Here is a 15,154-nt window from a genome sequence, read left to right as displayed (position 1 = left end):
GGGCTGTGGTATGGGAACCTTGATGTTGGGAGAATGAGGTACCAGTGTAGATCAGAGAGCCAGTTTGAGGTAGGGAAAGATGGATTCTGTTTGGGCATGATATTGTCAGCGGCTATGGGACAGCTACAGGGTACTGATGGAGATAATGAGTCGGGGGGATTGCAGCAAGGTTTGACAGAGAAAAATATATGATAGTTATATGTGATAACGTAAATGCCAAAGAACGGGGACTTTATTCACTAACATCTCCCAAGCATCTAGAATAGTATTGAGCATATAGTAAATGTTCAATAAACATTTGACTGACTCATCAGCATAAGCAGCTTTGTGGTGATAAGGTGGACACCAGATTTCATGGGCTTAGTGAGGGAGGGACTGGTTTAGAGACTGGGGTCCCAAGAGGCAAGGGAAAAAGAGGTGTTGGGATTGGTCCTTGAAAGAATCTAGAAAAGGCTGGAAAAGCTGTGATGAATTCACAGGAGATTAATGAAAGGATCACCATATTGGGCTCAAGGGGAAGCTAGACATTGAGTTTGTGGGGGTTGGGGAGGCTATGTCCAGGGCAGGGACTTGGGCAGGCATGTCATCTACCCTGTGGAACCCAAAAATAGTAATTTCTTCCTCCTTGAGAGGCCCCTAGTACTGCAGATTTGCCCTAGGGAGTCAGCTTGTAAAGCACTGGCTCGCTGGCCCGTTGGTGGGAGCCTGGTGACTAAAAGAGCACTTGATGGGCTTTGTACTGACCATATGTCCATTTGTCCATCATCTTTCCATCCTAGAGTCAGTACTGAGCATTTACTCGGTGCCAGGCTGAGCCGGGTGCTGGCGAGGCAGCGAGGAAAGCAGTGCCTTCCCTCCAGGGCAGTCTGCCCGCACCCCCATCTCTGCACCTCCGGGAAGTCCTGTGTGACAGTCCTTCCCTCCAGGGCAGTCTGCCCCGTGCCCCCATCTCTGCTCCTCCTGGAAGTCCTGTGTGACAGTCCTTCCCTCCAGGGCAGTCTGCCCCGCACCCCCATCTCTGCTCCTCCTGGAAGTCCTGTGTGACAGTCCTTCCCTCCAGGGCAGTCTGCCCCGCACCCCCATCTCTGCACCTCCTGGAAGTCCTGTGTGACAGTCCTGATTGAACCCTGCTCCTGTGCAGCAGGTTGGACTGGATGGAGGGGAACAGGGAGTCCATCTCTGGGCAGACTTCACAGTCAGGGAAAAGCAAGTTTGTTGTTGGAGGGTTTCAAGCCTACTTATTTTGGTAAGCTTTAACTGTCTTTTATTTTCTGAGTTGGTTCCCTTCTGTTTCTCCCTAGGTGTTTGGCTATAGACCTTTTAAAATTTATAGCCTATTTTGATGGAGCCAAAGGAAACAAGAGAATGGAATTGAATGTGCAGACTGTTTGGGTCAGAGAGAAAGTCAGGCGGTAAACCCTGGCACCAGATGCCATGGGCACAGCACCAAATGGGAGAGGAAAACTCAGAAGGGCTGTACCTGGAAACCCACCTACACAGTGTTTTCCTGTTCTATTCTGAGGTTTTACGTTTTAAGAATGGAAATTGTGCTGTACCAGGAGCCTGCAGCCTTTTCCTTCGAGTGTAGCTCTAATCAGGGTAAGGGAGGCTGTTGATGGCTGCTCTTTCCTTCTGCCAAGAGTGATTCACCCACTTAGGAACTGACCAGAGAGCCTTCCAGAGGGCATGAGAGTTCGAGTGCTGGAGGGGAAGAGGCCATGAAATGTGCCCTTCCCAGGGCGGCTACCATGGCCTCTAGGCTGGTGTCCAGTGCAAAGGGCCAGCTCCGACCCAGAGGAGAACTGTCCTCTGAATGAACTTTGCAGAAGCCTGGTGGAAACTGCTTCCTGGGACTTCAGGATGCTGTAGCCAGGGGGCAGTGAGGGGCCGACAGATGCTGAAGGAGACAGGCACAGGCCCTGGCAACCCTGAGCCTTCCTTCCCACTCATTTCTCCCCACACTTTCTCTTCCCAGTCCTGGAAATAGGGTCTACTTCCCTGTGGGATTATTTGCAATCTCAGCTGCATCAACAGCTTCAGGCTCTGACCCACAGAGGCCTGGGAACTACCCAGCACCCCTGAAAAGTACTGACCAAGTGCTGGTAGAATGGTCCTGGAGCTCATGGCAGAGGCAGGGAGGCCAGGAAAGCTCCTGCAGTTGGGGGTCCTTCAACTATAATATAAAGGCAACTCCCTCCTTTCAGTGCTCCACAGAGGTGGGAGGATCTGCCAGGAAGAGGAGCAAAGGTTTTCCTGTCCTGACCCGGGTCCTGAGATTCCCTCCAAAGCCTTCTGGCTGCCTCTGCTTCTCCCTTGGCACAGGCCTCAGCGAGGGGCAGAGTGCCGCTCCCCTCCAACAGTCCAGCTCAGGGCAGCCGGGATGGGCCCACAGCTCCTCCTTTAGACTGGCCTGTGCTGGAATCCCTGAGGGTCCCTGGAGGAAGGTGGACACGGCTTCATCACCCTACCAGACAGATTGCTCCCCTGGCCTGCTGGGGCCTCAGTCCCCACCCCCTGGAAAGGAAGGTATGTCTGTCCCCTGCCAGCTGGCCCAGCAGCGCCCCAGGTAAGCCGAGCAGTGAGGAAAGCCGGGCCTGTCCATCTGCCCCAATGTTCCCCAGGCCCAGTCTCTACAGCCTCCCATTCTGGTTTTTCTGACTGGCTCCATGGTCTCCCATCTCCTGTGAACACACCTACAACTTCTCTCAGGGTGCAGTTCTGTCTGCCTTCCTCATCCTTCTCTGGCTCTCCCTTTGCTCTGGCCCCTCTGCCTCTGCTCTCGCCTCCCCTGGTTAACCAGCTGTGTAACAAGCTGCCAGGGCTGGGCTGATGGATGATGGGCCTTCCCCACTCTGCTCTTCCTCCGCTTCCACTTTCTTCCCCACTGCATGCCAGCCCCTCCTCCTCACCTCTCCCTGCACATATTTTATCATCAGGGAGGGCTCCAGCGGGGAGAGGGCCTCTGGACAAGCCAGGGAGGTGGGCTGGGGAGATAACGGGTGTGCAGGCAGCTCCTGCAGATAAGGGTTTCTGTACTCTCTCGGGGATGCTGTATGAATGAAGAAAATGCTCCGATCCCCTTGTCCTTCCCTGTCCCCAACAGAGTTGCGGGGGAGCTGGGCAGAAAGGCATGGCGTAGAAGAACTGCTGGGGAGTTAGAGCCGCCAGAACTGAGTTTGAATTTCAACTCTGACAGTATTAGCAGCATGATCTTGGGCAGGTAAGCTTTCAGTTTCTCCATATAGAAAGGGGAGATAATATCTTTCTCAGTGCCTTCCATTAAGTGTTAGCTCAATAAATACTGGCTCCTGTCCCTATTGTCAGGGTGCTGGGGCCCCCTGTTCCCCTGACATCTCTCCCCTGTAACCGGGATTCCGCCCAGACACTAACCCTTTCCTACAGGCCTTCTATCAACCAAGCACATTCACACCCACAATGTCATATAGTCCCTCTCTTTCCAATTAGGGGAGCTGGAAGGCAGAGGCTAACAGTGACCAGGGTATCAGTGGAGGGCTGAGGCAGAACCGGGGAGCCCAACTCCAGAGCCCCGGGACCCGCGTGCCAGCAGCAGCAGGTTGCTGAGAAAGGAGCCAAGAGACTCAGCTGGGCCAGAGCTTCAAAGGGACCTGAGTGGGAGTGAGCCCGCTGGGCTCCTGCCTCTCTCCCCTGGCTTCCTCTTCCTCATCTTGCAGTGGGTGGGCGGGGCAGAGATGGATCCCATGCTTTGTGAGGTCTCTTCTTCCCGGAGCAGCCTGTTCCCTCCCCTGCAGAGGGACTCAGCACTGTGCATATAGGGCGGGTCTGCAGCTTAAGGCTCTTCATAAAGTGAACATCTAGTCCTCATTTTCCCCACCCTCCATTTCCTCCCTGTCCCCTACCCCATCGCTTGGGGCCTGTAATCAATGAGACGTAAAATGAGAAAGTATCAGGAACTAGCAGAGCATGGAGAGCAGCTGGGGCAGCCTCCAGGCTCCCGGTGGGATGGACTGCCAGCCTGTCTGTCACCTTGGCCCAGCCTCCCACATCCACTCGGGCCAGCAGGCCAGCAGTGACTCACCCAGCCTGGACCCAGGCCCCAGCTACAGACCAGAGTGGGGAGGCCTGTTTCTAACCAGTCCAAAGGCCTCACCTTAAAGAGTAACGAGATCTATGTGTATCGTCAGGGAAAGATGCTGCCAGAATGCATGGCTGAGTCATAAGAGCAGGTTACACGATAAAACGATGCCTCTTATGTTATCTAGAAGTGTTAGTACACTTATCAAGTAAGTATGGGCAGGGAGACTCCAGACTGGGAATAGCAGCTATCTCTGGGAGTAGGTTATAGGGGAAACGTTCACTTTCTACTTTATACACATTTCCTTTGTTGAACCCTTAAAACAAGCATATATTTACAATATGCTTTAGTAATAAAAAGGAGATAACTTCATAAAGATATTTTCATTGTGGAGCAAAGCCTTGCAGAAATATACATGAGCTAATAAAAAATACTCAGTGTCGGCCCTGGCCGGTTGGCTCAGCGGTAGAGCGTCGGCCTGGCATGCGGGGGACCCAGGTTCAATTCCCGGCCAGGGCACATAGGAGAAGTGCCCATTTGCTTCTCCACTCCCCCCCCCCTCCTTCCTCTCTGTCTCTCTCTTCCCCTCCCGCAGCCAAGGCTCCATTGGAGCAAAGATGGCCCGGGCGCTGGGGATGGCTCCTTGGCCTCTGCCCCAGGCGCTAGAGTGGCTCTGGTCTCGGCAGAGCGACGCCCCGGAGGGGCAGAGCATCGCCCCCTGGTGGGCAGAGCGTCGCCCCTGGTGGGCGTGCGGTGGATCCCGGTCGGGCGCATGCGGGAGTCTGTCTGATTGTCTCTCCCCGTTTCCAGCTTCAGAAAAATACAAAAAAAAAATACTCAGTGTCTTTGCCTCAGGTTGTAATTTTATCAGCCTAGGGTAGGAAGGCCAGTGAACTCCCACTGATCCAAACCACTAGGTCTAAAATCAGAGCAGTCTGATTTTTAAAAAGCAAAAATCAACAATCCCTCAATGAGTTTGTAAGATCAAACCTGTCAAAATATATGACTCTTAAGGCAAAAGGGGAATAACTATAAAGAGGTCCTTGGTGTCCGCAGCCCAAACCTGGACTCATAGTTGGGGCAGGCAGGTCTGAGGCCTTCCCCTGGTATCCCACAGCTTGAGAACCGAGCCCACATCAGCACAGTGGTCCAAACTCTCCCCCAAAGGGACGTAGCTTCCTTCCCTCTGACCAGCCCAAGGCCACGTAGACTGTGGCAGGCTTTAGGAATAACTCTCCAGAAACCCTTGGCTCCTTGCCTTCCAGCTTTCTCTGACAGCCAAGCCCAGGGCACAGGGGGTCTGTCCCTGAACCAAGGACCCAGGCTCCAGCACGCTGTGAATAGGGCAAGATGGTTAAGAGCCTGGCAGGTTTAGCCTCCATCACTGGAATGTTTATTTGATGATGGAGAGGGTGGAGGGGCTGGGAAGGGGCCGGAGAGCTGTGGAAGGTCACTTGGACTACAGGATTCTGTCAGTGCTCAGATGACTGATTCTGTTTCCCCTTCCTGGGAGTCAGCACAGGAGCGGAAAGATGCAGTGAGACACAAGTTTATTGGTGGAGCTGTAGCAGCGTCCTCCCTCTCTCTGGGATAGCTGAGGGCACAGCACCAACAGAGGGATGAACAAAGACCCCCCCCAAACGAACACATGGATGGTGCAGACTCATAGAGACCATAGCACAGCACAAAGGCACAGAGACACACAGGCCACAGCACCAAGAAACACACACACATATACACAAAACCACAGGGCCAGAACACACGGACAAAGTGCAAGTTTTGGGGCTCCTGCATAGACAGAGCGAGGGCCACGTGGGGAGGGGCCCCTGCTGACCTCCCCCAGGCATAGGCACGACAGCACACAGACAGGCAGATGCCCCAGTCAGCCAGCCTGCCACACAGACAAATGAATTGCACAGAAAGGATGCTCGCGGCTCCCCAGACTGGGGGGAACCAGGACCACAGGACTTCCACCCCCAGTTCCCACTATACTGATTCCCTGTTCAGCCCAACTCCCACCCCATTCTCCCCCACCCCCATACTTTGGTTTTGCCCACTGGGGCTGGGGGCTGGGGAGTTGGCAGGAGGAAGGAGGGAGAGGGAAAGAGGAAGGGGTAAGGGCCAAGCTCTGTCCCTTCTGTGAGCAGGGAGGCAGCTGCTGAGAGTCCAGGGTTGAGCCAGGGCCTGGCAGTGGGGTGAGGGCAGGGCCGGCTCAGGCTCGGGGAGGCTCCTGGCAGCGCAGGCACTGGGCCATCTCAGGCTGGTACTGCTCGACCTGCAGGGTAGAGCTGGAGAATCCAAACCGGGAGCGGAGCCGGGATGTGGCTTCGGCCAGGACAGCTTCTGGGTCTGCTGTGGAGTCTGTGGGGGAGTGATAAGAGGCGGCAGGTTCCCAGGGGAGTCGGGAACCAGGCTGGGACCCAGATAAGGACCAGTGAGGGGGACCCAGGGGCTTGCACAGCATTAAAGCCAGGCTTTGAGGGGAGCTTTATTTGCTTTCTGTGTTGTATGAAAAGCATAAAAATGTCAAAGAAAGGGTTGAGACTCACCCTGAATCGACCATGCTAACACTAAATTGTTCTTACTTTTCTATTCTCCTCTGCCCTTTGAGTATCAGCACACAGTTGTATTTCAGCAGCCAGGCCACCCGATTTCCCAAGACAACCCAGATGTTAAATATTCTGGGCCCTGGCCGGTTGGCTCAGCGGTAGAGCGTCGGCCTAGCGTGCGGAGGACCCGGGTTCGATTCCCGGCCAGGGCACACAGGAGAAGCGCCCATTTGCTTCTCCATCCCTCCGCCGCACTTTCCTCTCTGTCTCTCTCTTCCCCTCCCGCAGCCAAGGCTCCATTGGAGCAAGGATGGCCCGGGCGCTGGGGATGGCTCTGTGGCCTCTGCCTCAGGCGCTAGAGTGGCTCTGGTCGCAACATGGCGACGCCCAGGATGGGCAGAGCATCGCCCCCTGGTGGGCAGAGCGTCGCCCCTGGTGGGCGTGCCGGGTGGATCCCGGTCGGGCGCATGCGGGAGTCTGTCTGACTGTCTCTCCCTGTTTCCAGCTTCAGAAAAATGAAAGAAAAAAAAAAAAAATATTCTGCCCCACTGTCCCTCTAGAGCTATCATCAAATATCCCACAAAGTATAATATTTTTGGCATCTAAATTACATGTCTCTGATTGCTTCTTGCATCTGGAAGAAACTCAAAAATCCTTTGTCAGCTTGAGTCACCGTATATATTTTTAATAGTTGAGTCATAATGTAGATATAATTTTATATTCAGCTTTTTCCTCTTAGCATTATACCATAAACAGTTTCCCTAGTTTTCACACAGTCTTCATAATCATCATTTTTAGTAGTTATGTGGCAACCCCCTGAGTGGAGGTATTGGAGTTTACCTACCTGTGTCCCATCCCTAGTCCCCATCCCGCGTGGATACCAGTGATCTAGTAAGGGGCTCCTGGTTCCCTGTACTACCTTAGAGAGTAAAGCCTCCCTGCAGGACACCCTCATGTGAGAGACAGGGACAGGGAGATGGACAGAGACAGAGAGACTGAAACAATCCCAGTATTTCAGATTATCTTCCTACGTTTGGAGGGGAGTGGAGGGAAGGCGTGTTTCTAGGAGTAACTGGATGGGCCCTATGTGGACTCACCGATGGCCAGATGCGCAGAGGCAACGTGGTAAGTGAGCGTCAGGGACCACAGGTGTAGCTCATGAGTGGACCGGACTCCTGGCACTGACAATAGTGTGTCTCTCACCGGCTCAAACCCTATATTTCGGGGGGTACCTGCAAGCAGCACCCACCAAGCCTTACTTCTGGAGCTGCTCATGCCCAGAGGCAGCCACCAGACTCCACCTACCCCATCCTGTACCCGCTCACCCTGTTGACCCCCACAATTCACCCTGTGTCTGAATCCTCCTTCCAGCAACAGGCCTCATGGCCCCAGCCTTTTCCCATACTTATTAGAGAAAAGAGGTGCCAGTGCCAGAGCAAGGTCAGATGGGGCCCAAGGGGTGGGGAGCAGTGGGGTCTGATTCACCTTCCATGAGGACACGAAGAACATCTCGGAGGGTGGGAGCCGTGGACCCGAGGGCAAAAATAGAGAAGAGGAAGGTGCTGATGGGGTCAGCTGCCTTGCACTGAGGCTGGAGAGAGAGAGACCCGTAAGCCTGGGAACCAGGAACGTTTCAGAGGAAGATCTAGGGATATCCTGCACACACCGGACCTAGCAAGCCCCTGAGAGCCCTGCTTAGGAAAGGGAACCATGACCCTAGGCTGGAGTCCTGGGGAGCTAGGAGCTGGAGTGGGGGAAGGAGGCTGGGGGTCCCGGGAAGGAGGGGAATGTAGAAGTGGGGGAGGAAAGCTGGGGCAGGCCTGATGGACGGTACCTTGAAGTAGATGAGGATGGAGGCGACCAGCACCCCAAGGCTCTGCAGGAGATCCCCCAGCACATGCACAAAGGCCGCCCGGACGCTGGTGTTCCCCAGGGGCAGGGACTCCCCAGGCCCCTCCTCCAGCGGTGCATACTCAGCCCCCCTAGACCCATGGCTGTGGGGGGGCCCGGCCTGGTGCAGCACAAAGGCCATTCTGAGGGGGAAGCAGAGCAGCTCAGCACAGGGGGCCTGCTCCCAGCCTCCTCTGCCTGTTGCCACACCACCTCCTCTCGTCCCGCAGCACCCTTCTCCCCCTATTCTCTCCCTGTTTTCTCAGCCCCAGGAAGAAAACAAAGAGTACGGCCTGGGGGCAAGACTACAGCATATGGTGCCAGATATTTGGATGCAAGCGCTAGTCCTGCTACCTAAACAGCTATGTGGCCTGGGCAAGCCACCTGGTCACGTCTTGGATCTAATTCATTAACTGTATATAGGGGCAATACAACCCACCTCAGGGAGCAGTTGTAAGCTTTAAATGAGAGAATACTGATAAAGTCCCCAACAAGAGCGGCTGCTACACAGTGGGCCCTTAACAAGTGTCTGTTGACTCTGAATTTTAGGTCTCTATCCCAGTCCCTTCTCAGGCATTCCCAGGGCAGATTGCTGAGAACTGTTTGTGTCACCTGTCTGTGAGGGGAGGGGCAGCTCTCCCGGCCTGGAGGAGGACCCCTTGCCCTGACCCCCACCAGGTGCCTGCTCCATACTGGAACGTACAGCAGATTGGCACAAACTGCGATGCTGGCGGTCAGCAGCATGGCGCCCCCCTCAATGTGGTAGTCGCTGTGCAGCAGGCGGATGAAGGCCAGGTACAGGAGGATGCCAGTGACCATCCAGAGGGAGACCACAGAGGCCAGAGCCCCCAGAGTCTCTGCAGGTGGAGACAAGCTATCAGAGTCCTGCCCTGGACCCTGGGCGGTACCATCTGGCAAGACTGGAGGGTCACCAGCTCATGCAGGAGCCTTACCTGAGCGGTGCCAGCCGAAGGTCATGGTGCGGGTGGCTGGACGGGTAGAGAGCCAAAGGGAGAAGAGGCTGCCCATCATGCTGCCCACGTCCGCCAGCAGGTGGGCTGCATCGGTCATAATGGCCAGGCTGTGTGCCAGGTACCCACCTGCAAGGGTAAAGCAACACGCGGTCTGGCTCCATGTTCAGGGCGGTGCATGGGCATGGAAATGAGATTGGGAGGCAGGCACCAAAATGTGAACTGTGATTTTCTCTGGTGATGGGATTACAGATAGTTTTTATTTTCTTCTTTTCACTCATCCATATTTTCTAGTTTTCCTACAGTGACATATTTTAATAAGAAAATAGGGCTTTTAAAAGAGTAGTTAATACAGAAGTCACCCGGGACCTCGCCCTGAATTTCTCCTGGTGCCATCTCTCGCTCTCTCCCACGTCTGGAGCTCTGGGCACCCAACTCCCACGCCCCAGCCATCCCTACCTTCTTTGCATCGCCACCCAGAAACACCCCAGGACTGTGAGGGGAGAGTGGCTTAGGCGCTGTCGGGGGGACGGCACTGGAGGAGCAGCTCTCCAACTCACCGACCACCTCCCCGGCCATGAAGACGCAGCACACAGCGCAGGCGGCGCACAGCTGCCTCTGCGCCTGCAGCCTCTCCGGGGTGAGCCCCGGCTGTGGCAGGGGGTCGCTGTGGCAGTGGTGGGCGGGCATCTCCACAGGTTTGTGCTCCTCGGGGAGGGGCTCTGTGGGCTCTGTGAAGAGACTGAGGCGGGCAACATGGTTCTCCGGGGGCCTGGCCTACCGGCTGACCTGCTCCTCACGCTCAGATCCTGGATCCTACAGACTCGGCTTCATCAGGTGTGGCCTATCTCCCACTCCCACCCAAGGTCTGGTCAAACCCGGGCCTTGTGGGCAAAGGACCAACGAGAGATGGGGCCTAAACGAACACTCAGATCCCAGCCTTCCTTTTCTTTTCATACACAGTTCATGGCTGGAAAGCACCTTACAGACGGCCCAGTCTACTACCTTATTAATGAAACTAGAAGTACAAGGCGTGCATCTATTTGACAGACCAGAAGCAGTTTCTGTCTGCTCCTAAGGTTCCAGTGCAGACGCAAGGAAAAAGGGTCCTCAGCTTTCTAGCTAATTGCGGCAGCCAAGCTTGAGCACAGTGACAAAGCATGGAGTTTTATATTTTCTTTATGTTTATTTTATCGGTTTGAGAGAGAGAAAGGGAAAGAGCGAGCGAGAGACAGGAGCATCGATCTGACCAGGGATCAAACTGGCAACCTCTGCACTTCCAGACAATGCTCTAACCAACTGAGCTATCCAGCCAGGACCAAAAACATGGAGTTTTTAAAACTCAAATTACCTGTAAACAGGTAATTTTAATCTAAAACAGGCCTATTTTACTCTAAAAAGGAATCTAAAACATGAGTTTACAAGAGAAGTGTTGAAAAATTATTTCCCTATACCCTTGCCTTCTGATTGATCCCACTTTTAAAAGCGTTAGAGTTGCCTGGCCTGTGGTGGTACAGTGGATAGAACATCAACCTGGAACACTGAGGTCACAGGTTAGAAACCCTGGGCTTGCCTGGTCAAGGCACATATGATAAGCAATCAATGAACAATTAAAGTAAAGCAACTATGAGTTTATACTTCTCATTCCATCCCCCTTCTCTCTCTGTAAAATCAATAAATACAATTAAAAAAAAGCTCTAGAATGAAAACTAATTAAAAGCAAGTCAGTGATTCAAAAAAAGAAGTAGAAATATGAGGCACAGAGAGGGAAAGGACTTATTGGGGCCACACAGCTAGTTAGTGGTAGAGTTGAGACTAGATTCCAACCAAATAAGCTCATTATGATAGGCACTATTAGGCATACAAAATGAGCAAATCATCAAACAAAATCCTTCCTGGATTTTGTCTCTGCGAGCTTCTGGTGGACACGACAAATTGTATAAGCAGAAGGTAGCTACAGCCCTTACAGCAGTGCAAGTGCCATCAGGGCTCAGATAGAGGGAAACATTGATTCCAATGAGGAAGTCGGAAAAACTGAAGGAGGCCATATGAGAAGAGCCTTAAAGGATGGGGAGTATGTTGATAAAGACGGAGTGAGCGTACCAGGCAGCGGCAATATGAAGGGAAGGTGGTGTGAAAGTGAAAGTGGGCGGCAGGACTGGACACTTGATCCTGGCCTCAGTGCCTCCCTCCTAGACCCGCCTCCTGTGCCCCCACTCCCAGATCCCTCACCTTCCGTCTAGACATGCGGCTGAAGTGTGGCTCTTTAAGAGAGGAGTGGAATGTTGAGACCCAAAAAGTCTGAGGAATAATGGCCAGATTCCAGAGCTGGGTTGTCACGGAGAGGATGGTGTTGCAGACTGCTGTGGCTGGAAATGGCAGAGCTGAGAACACAGGCTTTGGAATCTGTCACTCATTAGCTGGACCTCAGTCTGACCATAAGCACCCAGCAGAGGCCACTTTAACTGCACAGGGCCATAGGCTTCCCTTGGCAAATGAATGGGGCTGAGGGCCTCGTCCGGGGATGCTCAGGCTGACTGAGTTTTAGGTCCCTGCTGGCCCAATTCTCACCCCCATTACTACCCAACCTGAACCCCAGGAAGGATAGGACCTTCCACAGAATAAAGGACCTAAGAAGAAAAATACAGTCCTAGAAATACGGAAGTGTGACAAGAATGCCTGTGAGTGAACATGAAGGCTCCAGATAGAAGCATGGTCACAGCAGTCAAGTGGGGAAGGGTGCCTTGGGCCTTTTGACTGAGGAGAGCTCTGCCAAGTGAGTGGATTGAGGTATGAGGTAAGTGGGGGGACCCTTGGTGCTTGAAGGGAAAAATCAAATGTTGGTGGGTAGATTAATTTATTGGAATTCCCTTCCAAGACTTAGAATCTAGATGTGTATGATTCTAGGTGTGTTTCCAGAGGAGGTAGGCAGACAAGGGTGTCTTTGAAACCCATCCTCATTTTTTTTTTTAATTTTATTGATTTGAGAGAGAGAAACACTGATTTGTTGTTCCACTTATCTATGCATTCATCGGTTGAATCCTGCATGTGCCCCGACCCAGGATCAAACCTGCAACTTTGGCCTACCAGGATGACACTCTAACCAACTGAGCTAGCTGTTCAGGGCCCATCCTCATTCTTAAATGAAGTGCCAGGCAGTGTACACATGCTGAAGCCTAGTTGAGCAGGAGAGGCAGATGTGTCACAAATGACTTACTATGCAAGGAGAGGCCAGGTCCAGCAGGGTTATAAACAAAGGACTTTGGAGCACAGGAGAGGGAGAGACCAACTCTAATGAGGTGAGGAGAACTCCGCAGAGGGAGAGATGTAGATGAGACCTAGGTGATTGACAAAAGGGAATCCAGACCCTTGGAATGACAATGACAAGATATTCAGGTTGGTGTTTAAGTGAGGAGCCAGGGGTAGGGCTAAAGAAAAAAGTGATGAACTCTAAGGAATATAAAGGGGAATACACTGATTGATTTCCTGAGCCCTGAGATGACTTTGCTGATGGACTAATCTGAGAGGAAGAGAGGAGAGGAGATGGAGGGGTCCACAACAGACCAAGCCAGTGGTGCCCTGCACAGAATTTGAGAGGAGGGGCATGTAGGTATGGTAGAGCCTTTTGGGAAAATACTGCAGGATTCGGTGACTAATGGTCATATGAGAATGAAGTACTCGGAAGAGCAGAGGTTGAGCGGCTTTGGGGCGGTGGGTAGGATGCCTTTCCCGCACCACCCTGCACAGTGCTGTCATCAAGGAAGCCACTCATCAACAGGCTGCTCCCTTTTGTTCTGCAGCAACCGGGCCCTAAAGAACGTCATTGTTCTGGTGTGGGTGTGGGTGTATGGGGAAGGGGTGTCCATGCAGTTTAGAGAGAAGGGAAGGCAGTTTTTGCCCCCTAGCCCTCTGAAACCCCCAACAAACAACAAACAATATTGAGTGGGGTAGAGAGATGTAGGGAGGGCAGATGATCTGAAGCACAGTCAAAAAGGTATGTGAAGAAACGCCAGGGCCACGGCTGGAGCCCCTCACAGCTGCCCATGTCCGCAGTACCCCGCAGGAAGGAATCGAATGAGAACTCTCTCCTCCTGCTCACCCACTCCCTCACCCAACCAGGTTTATAGCCCCCAACCCAGAGAAGGATCCAGAAACACACCGAGGAACCATATCAGAGACAAAGGGAGAGGGGCTGGGAGGGAAACAGAAAGATTGGGGAAGAAGAGAAAAGAGATAAACGGACGGTCAGCCTACAGACAAAATGGCCAGCGAAGGTAGGCAAGGAGGGCCTGGCTCGGCCGCTCCGAAAGACAAGGCGGACTGAGCCCGCCGGCGCTGCGGGGGAAGCCGGCGGGACGCGGAGGCGGTTCTGCGGCCGCCCCCGGCCCGCTGTCCTGGCCGCTCCGAGCGCCTCATTTCACACCTCGCCGCCCCCGGCCCCGTCTGTGCGGCGCCGGGAATACCCCTTGCCGCCCAGACCGCACCTGCTCCTTGCTTGTCGCCCCCTCGCTTCCTCGTGCGTGCCCGCCCGCCCCCCAGGGGCCTGGAAGACCTGCCGAGGAGTCCGGGCCCATCCTGGGTCCGGGCGCTCACAGCTGGCCACGGCTGGAGGGGACGCCCTGAGCCCGAGCGCGCGGAGGAGAGGGCTGGGGGCCTGCAGATGGGGCTCCGAAGCCTCGGCAGAGAGGCGCTCCCACCGCCAGAGCCCGGAGCACTGCAGACATCGGGGCACCCGGCGCGGACTCCGGTCCGACGGAGGGCGGTCGCTACTCGGGAAGCCAAACGCGGCGGGGGCAGCGGAGGGGTCCAGAGCCTTGGGGGGCGGGCCCGGGAGCCGTTTCGCGGGAACCGGAGAACGAGGGTGGCTGGGAGGAGGCGGAACGGGCTGTTGAGCGGCGGGGGGTCGGGGCAGGCCGGGGTCTCGGTGTAGCCGCAGAACAGGGCTCCGCGCGCCACCAAACCGCGGGAGTCGCGGTGCACGGGGGTATCCGGCCCGGGCCACGCCGAGGGGGACAACGAAATAGACGGAAGGCAGGAGGGTGGCGCTCCCCGGCCGAGGGCTGACCCAGGTCTGTCCTACCTCTTCAAACGCAGGCCACCACCGGCGTCGCCGCGGTCCCGGGGGCTCACCAGGCGGGTAGTCTCCGAGCCCCCCGTGGCGGGAGAGGGCTCCATGTCCTCGCGGCCCCGACCGTCTAGGCCCCGCCGAGGAAGGGAGAGGCCGGGCCGGCTCCGTGCCAAGCCGAAGCGGCCAGCCAACCCCCGGACTTCCCGCAAGGTAGTGGGGCCACCAGAGTGGATGGAACTGCGGCGACTGTGGCGCTGGGAGTCCGAACTGCAGATCCCGCGGCTGTGGGAGCCCCGCCCCGCGTGGGGGCAAGCTCCTCAAGCCCCGCCCCCAGGCTCCCCAGCCTCTTCCCCCACGCCAAAGTCCCGCCCCCGTAGCCCTCTCCTCCCCCCTCCCCCCCTCCCCCCCTCCCACAGTCAAAGCCCCTTTGACTAGCGCCTGAGCCAGGTGGGGGCGGTGGAAGCCCTTGGCGTCAACTGCGGGTACTAGGAACGCCTAATTTCCATAGCCCCGCCCTCTCCTAGATTTTCCCCGCCTCCACTCAGCCCCCGCCCACCGGGTCCAAGCCAAGCTTCCTCAAGACTGGGGACCTCCCGGACTAACTAACCTTCACTCAAGGAAC

At 55.0% G+C, this 15,154-nt stretch overlaps 1 protein-coding gene across 2 annotated transcripts; it reads right to left on the bottom strand.

Annotated features, from left to right (window-relative positions):
- Positions 1 to 5,597: 5,597 nt before the first annotated feature.
- On the bottom strand, positions 5,598 to 14,806 carry SLC30A3 (solute carrier family 30 member 3). 2 transcript variants are annotated; one of them, XM_066372409.1, is made up of 9 exons: positions 14,545 to 14,806; positions 11,697 to 11,833; positions 10,025 to 10,206; positions 9,447 to 9,593; positions 9,197 to 9,350; positions 8,438 to 8,636; positions 8,089 to 8,194; positions 7,701 to 7,835; positions 5,598 to 6,415 (listed from the first exon to the last, which is right to left on the bottom strand). In XM_066372409.1, the coding sequence occupies exons 3-9, from the start codon at positions 10,152 to 10,154 to the stop codon at positions 6,267 to 6,269; spliced, it is 1,020 nt and encodes a 339-aa protein (XP_066228506.1). In that variant the 5' UTR covers positions 10,155 to 10,206; positions 11,697 to 11,833; positions 14,545 to 14,806; the 3' UTR covers positions 5,598 to 6,266. The 2 variants fall into 2 exon arrangements, with proteins under 2 accessions (XP_066228506.1, XP_066228505.1); XM_066372408.1 differs by lacking the exon at positions 11,697 to 11,833.
- Positions 14,807 to 15,154: the final 348 nt, after the last annotated feature.

The sequence above is a fragment of the Saccopteryx leptura genome, chromosome 3, assembly GCF_036850995.1.
Source record: "Saccopteryx leptura isolate mSacLep1 chromosome 3, mSacLep1_pri_phased_curated, whole genome shotgun sequence".
Lineage (NCBI taxonomy): Eukaryota > Metazoa > Chordata > Mammalia > Chiroptera > Emballonuridae > Saccopteryx > Saccopteryx leptura.
The sequence above is the reverse complement of the archived record's forward strand: the minus strand, read 5'-3'. Positions and strand labels throughout refer to the sequence as shown.

Bases quoted from the DNA above. Each gene is read 5' to 3' on its own strand.
- SLC30A3 (XM_066372408.1), bottom strand. From the start codon at position 14,639: ATGGAGCCCTCTCCCGCCACGGGGGGCTCGGAGACTACCCGCCTGGTG. The intron at 10,207-14,544 runs GTAGGACAGACC...TGCCCGCCTCAG, and splicing joins GGTGGCCTGCGTTTGAAGAG to TCTCTTCACAGAGCCCACAG. The intron at 9,351-9,446 runs GTAAGGCTCCTG...CTCCACCTGCAG, and splicing joins CTTCGGCTGGCACCGCTCAG to AGACTCTGGGGGCTCTGGCC.